Source organism: Helianthus annuus, chromosome 4 (genome assembly GCF_002127325.2).
Source record: "Helianthus annuus cultivar XRQ/B chromosome 4, HanXRQr2.0-SUNRISE, whole genome shotgun sequence".
Taxonomy (NCBI): Eukaryota; Viridiplantae; Streptophyta; class Magnoliopsida; order Asterales; family Asteraceae; genus Helianthus; species Helianthus annuus.
Window position 1 is genome coordinate 199,890,463 of NC_035436.2, and position 11,920 is coordinate 199,902,382.

General features: G+C 36.1%; 1 protein-coding gene across 1 annotated transcript; it reads right to left on the minus strand.

Annotated features, from left to right (window-relative positions):
- Positions 1-665: 665 nt before the first annotated feature.
- Positions 666-8,532, minus strand: LOC110937867 (DNA-directed RNA polymerase II subunit RPB2). The gene is made up of 24 exons (XM_022180316.2): positions 8,198-8,532; positions 6,730-6,951; positions 6,374-6,664; positions 6,071-6,268; positions 5,871-5,935; positions 5,690-5,776; positions 5,376-5,496; positions 5,220-5,264; positions 4,996-5,133; positions 4,807-4,879; positions 4,601-4,677; positions 4,285-4,392; positions 4,068-4,184; positions 3,815-3,970; positions 3,610-3,714; positions 3,196-3,321; positions 3,027-3,104; positions 2,855-2,950; positions 2,654-2,769; positions 2,494-2,563; positions 2,222-2,275; positions 1,993-2,139; positions 1,606-1,905; positions 666-1,532 (listed from the first exon to the last, which is right to left on the minus strand). The coding sequence occupies exons 1-24, from the start codon at positions 8,435-8,437 to the stop codon at positions 990-992; spliced, it is 3,573 nt and encodes a 1,190-aa protein (XP_022036008.1). The 5' UTR covers positions 8,438-8,532; the 3' UTR covers positions 666-989.
- Between the last annotated feature and the right edge of the window lie 3,388 nt (positions 8,533-11,920).

Below are 11,920 nucleotides of genomic sequence, written 5' to 3' on the forward strand. Positions count from 1 at the left end.
GGGGCAAAAACATATTTTTATTTTGAGGGGGGGGGGGGGAAGCGTAATTTTAGACGGATGGCGAAACCGTAAATTTATACTGGAAGTAGAATTAAAAATGAGTTTTTGAACTGAGGGCAAAAGCGTAAATTTAAAACAAGGACGAAACCGTATTTAAGCTGGGAATAAAATTAAATTAAAAATGGGTGGTCCAATAGGGAAGTGTCAGACAAGCTGCCTGGCACTATTCCTCGACTCCTTTTTGTATATGTAGGATAATTAGATTGGGTAGGCACAAATAGTTTGGTAGAAATTTACCAGCAAGCAGCAAGCTGAGCAGCAAGCTGTCTGGCACTATTTCCTCAACTCCTTTTTGTATATGTAGGATAATTAGATTGGGTAGGCACAAATAGTTTGGTAGAAATTTACCATTCACATATGTGTATATGTTCCTTAATTCGTAATGTTGTTAAAGTAGTGATTTAAAATGCATTAATATTCTTAGTTCGTGTATAAATAATTCACTACACTATGTTTGGTGAATACTACCAAGAGAATTTGGGAGAACATGTTCAGAGCTTGTGAATGGGAAAATAATGGTTTTGGGTGAAGTCGATAAAAGTCACATGAGTATGTGATAATATTCAGCATAGTAGTGCTTTAGTATACCACTAATTGAGCCTACATTAAATAAATCACATCTTCACATTAAATAAGAAGTCTAAAACACAAACTAATTTTTAATCTGGTAGCGCTATTGTATCAACTAAGCGCTCATATATCCTTTCAACTCGTTCGTTACCAGAACTATTTTACAGTACTTCAATAAAAAAAATGAACACCTGCTGGCAAGTGCAATCATCACACCAAAATACATCTTAATAATGACTTAAACTTGCCATTTTAGTACAGATGATTATATAATTTTCGTTGCTAACACATAGCGAAGTAAGAGAACGTTGAAATTGAACAGCTTAGATTCCATTAGTAGAAAATTAGTGTGGTCTAAGCTATGCGCCTTTCTTCTTGCTGTCTTTAGCTTGTTTGATGTCTTTAGTGAGCATTCGAGGCGCAATTGCCATGGACATAAGCTCCTGGAACAACAGTTTACATGCGTACGGAATATGCACCTGAACAATATCAGTCTTGTTCTTGCATCCTCTGCACTCGAACGAATTCTTTTTAAGATTAGCAATCGCGATCAACCCACAACGCTCGCAAACATGAACCCTGTACGCATCACTCTGGTCAAACAGTCGTTCCTTAAGAAAATGAGCAGCACCATGAGCAATCATGCAGTCCCGTTCCATTTCACCAAACCTAAGCCCACCGTCACGTGACCGTCCCTCAGCCGGCTGTCGAGTCAAGATCTGAACCGGACCCCTACCACGTGAATGGATCTTATCATCCACCATATGTTTCAATCTTTGGTAGTAAGTTGGCCCCAAGAATATCATAGCTGGAAGCCGCCGACCCGTGTGACCGTTATACATGGTCTCAAACCCACGCATCTGGTAACCACACTTGTGCAGCGCCCTACTAATATTATCCACCTGCCACATCAGTAATTTTTTAATTAGAATCAGATAAATCAGTTATTATCGTATTAATAATACGGCTACTTACCGTAACATCTGTGAAAGGAGTGGCATCTCCTTCTTTGCCCATATGAGCAGCAACCTTCCCCATAATACACTCGATAAGCTGACCGATGGTCATACGTGACGGGATAGCATGTGGGTTGACTATAATATCGGGAGTGATACCTTCAACCGTCCATGGCATGTCTTCTTGTGTGTAAGTCATACCCACAGTTCCTTTCTGACCATGTCTACTACTAAACTTATCTCCGATTTGAGGTATTCTAACGGATCTAACCCGCACTTTAACAAACCTTAACCCATCAGCATTGGTAGTCAGCAGTACCTACAGGTGGCAAAAAGGTGGGTCACGTAACGGGCTAAAACAGGCAGGTCAGATTTTGACTCAGAAAGATGACTGACGGACACATACCTGATCAACCATTCCATTTTCACTGTGACGTAAGCTTGTGCTGTGATCTTTACGAGTGTAACGTGAGGCTTGACCCTGAGTAGCATCATCCTGAGCAATAGGTGTTGTTTTTCCAATTATCACATCTTCACCTCCAACTCGTGTTCCCTAAATTACAACGATGGTGTTTTTAGGAAAACGAATCCGTTAAGAAACAGTTATGCATCTACTATTAAAAATGAACACTCACAGGAGGAGCTAGACCATCATCATCCAATTTATCATATGAACCATGCCTCATACCCTGTATAAGAAAGGGAAAAGTCAAATATTAGTGTTCATAGGTGGCAAAATGGTACACACTAGAGTTTGACCTTTGACCAGTTTTCATGTACCTAATTTTTTATTTGACCCATTAAAAAGAATAGTTTTAAGTTGACTTGTTTACACGATATGGATTAAGATTGCCCCCTCTATGGGTCTTTTAGATTTTATAGGACGTGCAAAAAATACAATGCTTACCATGGTATTAGCTCTGTCGGGCCGACCAAAATCTTCTTTTACAAGTGTCCCCATCTTCTTTTCTTCATCCCTGTACAATAAATACATAAACATAGATTAAATACTGGAAGACCAAAAACATATACAAAAATAAAAAGACAAATGGATTGACTGAGAGCACCTGTATGAACGGAAGAAGAGTGATCTGAAGAAACCACGGTCAATGGATGATTGGTTCATAATAACCGAATCTTCTTGGTTATATCCAGAATAACAGGAAATCGCCACAATTGCATTCTAAAAAATCGAACAATAGAAACTCAGGGGCGATATTTGGATGAAAATAAACAATACAATCTTATATATATTTTAAAATCCTTACTATGCCAGCTGGAAGTTGTCTGAAATGCAAGTGTTCCATTGCTCGAGTAGTCACAAGTGGTTTTTGAGGATAGTAAAGAACATATGCCAATGTATCCTAAAACATATACGCAACAAAACAGTAAGAACCGTATGACATAATTTGTGAAGAGAAAAAAACACGTGTCACATACCATACGAAATTGGAAGTTGGTGACGTAAATCCCCATAGCTTGTTTACCCATGGCTGACTGATATGTATTACGTGGGGACTGTTTACACAGAACATAATAGGTTATAGTCACCCAGCAAAATAAATGTCATTGTGCAAAATAAAGTATAGTTTCAACACAAAATACTTGCCTGATTGTGGTCGGGAAATGGTATAATGGAGGCACAAACACCCAAGATCAATGATGGATGAATTTCACAATGTGTATAAGTGTCCGAATAAGACTCGTCTGGATTTAGCCTCGCACTCACGAGATCCTTCACACATTAAAAAATACAGTTTTAATACAAATAAAAGGTACAACCGTACGAGTGTTTATATTGTTCTAGCAGTTCTCTACTTAAAATTGATAAAGTCCCTCTATATGACTATATGCATAAAAGTAATTGTATAAAGCTTATGTAAACTTTGGTGGACTCCTAAACCATTCAACCAATTTCCTTTACAGTCCTTCTAAGATTTGACCCATTTGACCATTCTACATTATCCTTTTAAGATTTGACCCATTTGACCGTTTTACATTCCTAATTGATGTGCCAACTTACACTGATGGTCATGGAAATCATAGTTGTCTCTTCCTCTTCGGTATCAATATACTCGATGAATCCATTTGAGACAAGATCATGCCAACCACCATCTTCTGGGGTTTCCTGTAATTAAGATACAAACAAACGAGAAGTTAGTAATTATAAAATCTGATTATAATAAGACAGAAAACTATAACTCTATAAAATGCAAAATTCAGCATACCCTTAGTTGCAACTTTTGGATGTCTCTCTTTTTTATTAAAAGCCTTTGCTTCTCTACAATAAAAAGTGGACGACTGCAACGGCCATAATCGGTGTAGATGCGAAGCTCTTTCAAACGAATATCTCGAACAACTCCAACTTCAGTGTTCACATCAACCTAAAACTCAATATCGCATATTAAACTTTGACCCAGATGTGCATAAAATATAAATCATTGACCAAAGAGTGATAACATTACTAATACTAATACTCACCCGTCTTCTTAATCTCCTCAGAGTCCTAACCAACATGTCGGGATCACGGTGGATTCCCACCCACAGACCATTGACAAAGATTTTTGTAGCTTGCGGGATAACAGCAGGAGAAATTTCCTAAAGCAGAAGTAAGAAAGTAACAAGTATTATAAACAATGAAAGAAAAAAGATGATGCTAGCTTAAATAATAATTTGAAAAAAACTTAATGACGTTCACCTCGAAATTTTCTGTACCCCATTCTTCCAAAAATTCCAGAATTGGGTATGCCGCTGACCCAACAGTAATGTAAACCATCAAAGCAAGATTTTTCACCAACCCACATGCCTGTAATAACAGCCGAATAAAGATCGTCATGAGTGCCGACATTAAGAACAAAATCCCTTGTTATATTTGTCACATACTTATTGTTTTTTTCATCAAGTTCATCAAATATCTAGATGATATGTAGATGGTGCATATATATAAACACATATGTGTGTGTTAATAATTTTTACCAAATCTATATGCAGCGGTGTAAATAAAAATTACTGACCTGTCCTTCAGGGGTTTCTGCAGGGCACATCATTCCCCATTGTGAGTTGTGCAGCTGTCTCGGTTTTGCCAATTTTCCTGTTTAAATGTATCGTAACTAGATTAAAAGCCTGATAAATGAAAGCTAATTTCAAGCAAGAAAAGAAAAATAAAAGTCGTATTCTATGATATCCAGACCCTTAAAACAATTATCAAAAAAAAGTGTACCTTCACGCCCAATAGGAGAGTTTAGTCTTCTTAAATGTGACAGCGTAGATGCATATGTCAAACGATTCAACACCTGCAAGTTTCATAGATAACATATATGGTAAAAAGATGTTTAATCAACCTACACCTCCGTATATGACATTAAAGTAGAACTAGAAATTAACAAAAAGCATGACCAAACAACTAGACCTGTGAAACACCAGCTCTCGTTCCAGCTGCGTTCGCTTGCCCCCAGTTCCCAGTAGCAAGGGAATATTTAAGGCCACTAGTAATCGTTTTTGCTTTAATTGCAAATTGTAGATTAACATCCTTCCCGTTGTCTACACACTACAAAAATTAAAGTAACACAGTTATGAGTTGTGACTAAATAAAATGAAGTAATAAGCATTTATGAAATTTGGGTTTGTAGTTACCTTTTGTACATAACCTCTTACATCTCTTGTTAACTTTCGGAAGAGCTGCATTCATACAAGAGGCAATAACTTGATAAATACTAATACATGTTAACAACTTAACACAATAATCCAGTCTCGAATGATATTAAAAATAAATAAGCATAAAAAACCCACCATTCTAAATAAGCCACCTAGCAAAGGACCGGCAAGATCAAGCCTCTTATTGCCATAATGATCTCTGTCATCTTCGGCCCTCCGACCAAGAGCACATAACAGTAGACGGTGGATGATATATCTGATGAGAGTAAAGAAACATTAATTTTAGAAAATTTAAATCTGTATCTATAATTCTATATTGTATACTAAATAATAAATTAAAATCTTAATAACTATTATTATTTCACTGATCCAACCTAGTAAAAAATATATATACAAATATATGATAAGTGATAACAAAGGCTAATGTGTATGAAAACGAATAAGATTACCCAAAGTAGTAAGCTTTTTTTGTTTCACAATACTCTCCAACCCCCACATGAGGAAGCATTTCTTTTTGAAGAATATCACGGGCATACCTGTGAATTGAAGAAGGTTATAAAACCAAAAAAAATATAATACTTATAAAAACCTCATACCTAAGACACTATAAAGTATAAACAAAGAGCATACTTAATTCTCTTCTCTTTAGTGACACCAACAGTAGCACCTCTTTTACCAATGTAATCCAATGCCACCTGCAATCAAAGAGAGAAAGATCAAAGATTAATTAACTAATTGATTTAGGCACATTATAACAATCAACAGTGTACTATTATACATGACGATCAGGAAACAGTTGGCACAAATATAAGAACGAAGCAAAAGCATACCTGTTGATTTTGTATAACAAATGCTTCTTCTAATGAAGGCCGCAGCAACTCCATCATTTGAGTATCAGCAAAATCATAACATATGTGTTCTAAAATATCTTTATCAGCAACAAATCCCAATGCTCGAAACACAATAATGATAGGAATCTCAGTTCGAATGTATGGAAGTGTAGCCCGAATATATTGACCTGAAGAGCCCTGCAATTTTGCAGAACATACAGAATAAGTAAAGATACTACAAACGAGAATATAAAAACTAATCAAAGATAGTAATACATGATTAATATATATTATATATCATACCCCTTTGGCACTGGTCCGAGCAAGCATTCGAACAAACATGGTACTAGGTGGCCTGTTCTGAGATTCTGCCATTGAACGAACTTCCGCCACATAAGCGTATTTGTTCGGTTGTCTCTTTTTAAACACGTAAACATGATTGGTGCTCATTTTCTCTTGAGCGATTAGAACTTTTTCACTCCCGTTTATGATGAAATATCCACCTTGATCATAAGGGCACTCTCCAAGCTCGGTCAAATCCTTTTCAGAATTCTGAAATAATGTACAGTAACTTGAACGTAGCATTATAGGAACCTGAAATGTGTGATAAAATATGGTTAGTTAAGTCCACATTTGCACTTTAAATACCAATTATTTACCTTTCCGATGAAAACTTTAGCAAAATCCTGAGTTTCTGTGACTTCTTCACCATCATGCCCTTTCTTTATAGCCCTTTTTGATACATCAACATATAATGGTGCAGAATATGTTAGATTTCTCAGCCTTGCTGCCTTTGGAAACAACGTGGCGGTTTCACCATCTGATTCCGTCATCATCGGTTTACTCAGATAAATCTGACCGAAGCTGATTTTATAGATAGTCTGCAAGTGAATGATAGATAGATACATCAAATAGACAAATACATAGCATGAACATATGCACTTTTCCTATGTCTTGCCTAATGCATTTATCTTTTTTCTTGTATGAAGGAAAAAACACCATAAATAACCAAAATAGCCAAAAAGAAACTAGAATGTAATGCATTTGACCATGTACACATACACAGATATATCCTAATCTTAAAGGATATCACAAAGTGACAATCTGCAGCGGTTTGTTCACGCATACACTCCCCTTGGTATTCATATTCTTAATCAAACCCTCAGAATCATTCAAAATTGTCTTATTATTCAATTTCAATCCGCCAGCCATAACAAACACAGTCTTAAGTAATGAAACTTCAGTTGTCAGTTGTTCGATTTTGTTTTAGCATATGACTTTGATATTCACACAATTATAAATATAACCACTTTACAATAGAGCTATATTAATTCAATCAAGTATAAATCAGATTTTGACAGTTAACTCAGCTACCCCCTAAACTTTTGCAAATATTCATAATTCAGCAATGCCACGCATATAAAAAATTCTAAATTATTCATAAACCACCTTAGTTTAGAGAAGAACTGGTCATGCCGTCATGGTAAGTGAAAATCACCGTGATGTCTAGAATTAGCGACTCATAGTGTAATCAAGTGTACTTATATAAAATCAATAATACAAGCTGATATTGGCAACAACAGTGATGGAGGAAAGCTTTACTAGCCAAGGAAAGTGCACGAACTTGTAAAGCGTTTCACATTATAAGCTTTGCAGGTAAACTCGTAAGTGTTTAACGTGATAATCTTGCCAATATGTAAAATGTGTGATCATACTCCATAGCTTTGCTAACTTGTATGCTTAGCTTAGATACAGTAATCACCGTGAACGAAACACGTTAAGTGATAACCGATAACACATACTATAATAGCATAACTGGCGGAAACACATTAAACAGACGAAAAAAGTGTTTCGGTTTCGGATGTAATTCCCTAAGTAGTAAATTAGTTGGACATACAAATTCCCTAAGTGGCATTATACTATTATACACAGAATAATCTTTCCCCAATTAGTGGTAAACAGCAACAGTTTGCACTAGTTTTAAACCCTAATATATTGTTACTATGTTGCAGTTAATTCAATAATTATATCAGTGTAAAACTCGAAGAATCAAGTGTTTAATTACAATCTAGCACAGTTAATCCAATACTTCTGCTCAAAACCCTAATTAGAGGATCAAAACAAAACCTCTGCAAAATCAGGCTGGTGACCCGGATTGTGCTGAGATTCGGGTCGGATCTCGATATCCGCAGACTCGTCAACAATTTCCTGCATAGTGTTCTGAATAAACTCATCGAACGAATCGAGTTGTTGACGAACGAGACCTTTCTCTTCGAAATAAGAACTGATAACTGCCCAAGCATCCTCTTGAGTTATATCTTCTTCCTCGTCGTCGTATCCTTGGTCATATTCTTCTTCCAAATCCATTATTGTTTGATATTTTGAAACCCTAACTGTAAATCAGCTTCAGTGGTGGTATAGAGGGTTTTTAGGGTCTCTACGTTCGTCGTGTTGGCAGAAGCGAAAGATTTGTGTCGACGGCTGGATATAAAAGGGGGTTTGATGAGTATGGCGGTTTGAGAGGAGGGGTAGATTTGTAAATTCACGTTAGAAATTGTGAATAAAGGGTTATTGGTAGGGCTGTAAACGAACCGAACGTTCAGCGAACAGTTCGTGAACCGTTCGGCGGGAAGTTCGTTTATGTTCATTCGTTTAATAAACGAACGAACATGAACAAGAAATTTCGTTCGATTAGTTAAATGAACGAACATGAACAGAGATCTTGTTCGTTCGATTGTGTTCGTGAACGTTCGGTAAGGTGTTCGTGAACGTGTTCGTGAACATTCACTGATTTCCGTTCGTTTATGTTCGTATGTTTGTGTTTTGATTGAACATCTTTGTACTTTCTTATATTTTATTTGTCCTTTTGTATATTACTAAACTTTTATTTATTTTATTACCCTAACAATTAAACTAGAAAACCCACTTTCACCTTGTTTATGCATCATTTCTCTTTCATTTCTCAATATTTACATCGGCGAATACGATCGACCTCCGTTCCACAATAACGGGTTCAAGTTAGAGTGCTACCCTCTGGGCCATCTATCTTTATCCTTCGACGCGTTCGCCAAATTTATTTGTGTTCGTTTGTGTTCGTGAACCGTTCGCGAACACGCTCATTTCCTTAATGAACGAACACGAACATAAAATCTCGTTCGGTAAGTGTTCATGAACCGTTCGTGAACACATTTATTTCCTTAACGAACAAACACGAACAAGGCCTTGTTCGTGTTCGTTCGGTTTGTTTACAGCCCTAGTTATTGGATTTTATCACTCTCAACTATTAACTACTAGTATTAAGCCTCCGCGTTGCGACGAAGACGTAAAACCATGTCAAGTAGCACCAATGTCATACTTTTATAATAATCTTTTAGAGTTGCGACGGAGGCGTAAAACCATGCCAAGTAACACCAATGTCATACCACTATCAGCGACTACCAATACTGGACAAGCTCGTAAAAACAAAATAAATAAAAAATGAAAAAATAAAACCGAACAAAAAGCAAACGTAAAATCGTTGAACCACACACACCCGTTGCGGAGTGTCAATGCAAATAAATTAGTCTGAAACGTAAAACATAAAAAATAGCTAAGTCGATCTAGCGTTGTGACGAACATGTCAAATGGGAATAAACACACGCCTTGCGGCGGGCATGTCAAACGAGAAAAAGTAGACAAAAAAACGTTAAACCCTACTCGCACGTTGCGGCGTGTTAACTCACAAAATTTATAACAAAACGTAAAACAAAAAACATGCGAAAGATGAAAAGTATGGAAGACGAATGTTGAAAATAAAAATGTACTTGGGTTAAACTGCAAAAAAAATGAAAAGCTTTAGGTTAAAAGTAAAAATAATCAAAGAGGTTAAATTGTAAAAGATGAGAAGTTTTGTGTTAAAAGTGAAAAATCAATTTTTTTTCAACCCCTTAAACATAGGGTACAACCCTATGAAGCACAAAAAATTATAAATTAATAGTATGGAAATTAAAATTTCGGTTACATTTTTATACTTAGTAAATTTTTTTTATTTTTTTCGTATTATACGATAATATCATTAAATAATAAAAAATATAAAATAATACATAATTACTTGTTTTTTTATAACTGAAATGTTCAAGCAAATCCACGTATCTGAATTTTTATTAGATATCAGATATATTTATATTTATATTAATTCAAAAGATATTAATAATTTAGTATATATAAGATATATTAATAATATTATTAATTAATATTTAATAAGTTTAAGGAGAAAATGACATGTGCAATTAATTGTAGTCTTTTATTAATATTTAGATTGGTCATTGCCATCCTCAACTATCACTTTGATGTCCGTCACCCCCCAATTTAACACTTAGTGTGTTCTGTCACCACGTCGTTAAGTAATCACTAATTTTTTATCTTGTTATTATACTTTTGGGGTGTCCTAAGATGGGTTAATGGACTTAAACACCCCCAACTATGGCCATTTGGCCGACGGCACTCTCAACTTTCACTTTGGCTCAGACCACTCCCAACTTAACACATCGATTGTCATGGCACCCCGTCGTTAAATATTCACTAACCAGATTACTAAAATTAGCCTATGTGGCAATTTAATCTGATGTGGCATTTCATACGTGTCAAGTATACTCATTCACCTTCTTTAAAACCCCCAATCCCTAACAAACGCATTCTGTCCTAATCCTAACTCATAGAGCAAATCAGAGGCACCTTGGAGCAAATCCATCATTAACATACGATCCGGTCGATTTCTGTGAAGAACAAGCCCTAATCTTGAATCAAAATGAGCTCCTCTTCTACGTCTTCATCCACAGTATCCAGAAACCCTAAATTGTTTAAGGTTGATTTGGAGGGTAATGTCTACTGCCATCATGATGTTGTAGCAGTTGTTCGAGTTGTTGGACGGAAAAGTGTGCGGCAAGGTCAACAATTCTATGGATGCTCTCATTGGCCGGTATGTTCCACCATAACTCCAAGTATTTTTCTTGAATTGAATTGATTGATTAACTGAGGTTTTGTTGGCTTTTGCAGAGATCAGACTGCAAGTTCTTCTTATGGAAAGAAGATGTCGACAAAATGTTTAACCAACATGCATCCCAGTGCAGGTTCAGTTCAAGTTCAGAAGACCTGAAATATGAAAACATGGTGTTAGACTGTTAGTAGAAGAGAATAGGTGGTTGAAAGCAAAGATATCTGGAACAGAGTCGAAATGGAACAAGCAATATGTGTTAACCTTATTTATTGGCATTAGCATAGTGTTGTATATGTTTAGGTAGTATGAACTGTGTTCTTGTTGTAATTGTACACTTTTGATGAATTTTAATGCAAAATCCTAGTTCTTGATTGCAAATATCTACACATGTATTGATATTACCAGATTAGTCAACATATCCAAACTGTATTTTGACTAACAAATGTCAAAGGTGATGATATAACAAGAAACATACCTCTAATGGGTCTGCACATATAGCTGCACATCTGCATTGCATAATGGGTCTGCACATATGGGTCAAAACTGCAAGTGTCCAAACTGCACAATGCCTAATGGGTCTGCACATATGGGTTAAAACTGCAAGTGTCCAAACTGCACAATGCATATGGGTCAAAACTGCAAGTGTCCAAATATGTGTATGTTATCCAAGCTGCATATGGGTCAAAACTGCAAGTGTCCAAATCTGTGTATGTTGTCCAAGCTGCATATGGGTCAAAACTGCAAGTGACCAAATCTGTGTATGTTGTCCAAGCTGCATATGGGTCAAAACTGCAAGTGACCAAATCTGCAATATGTAATGACCAAAACTACATAGTATAATGACCAATCAACCAAAATGCATAAAGACCATAAGC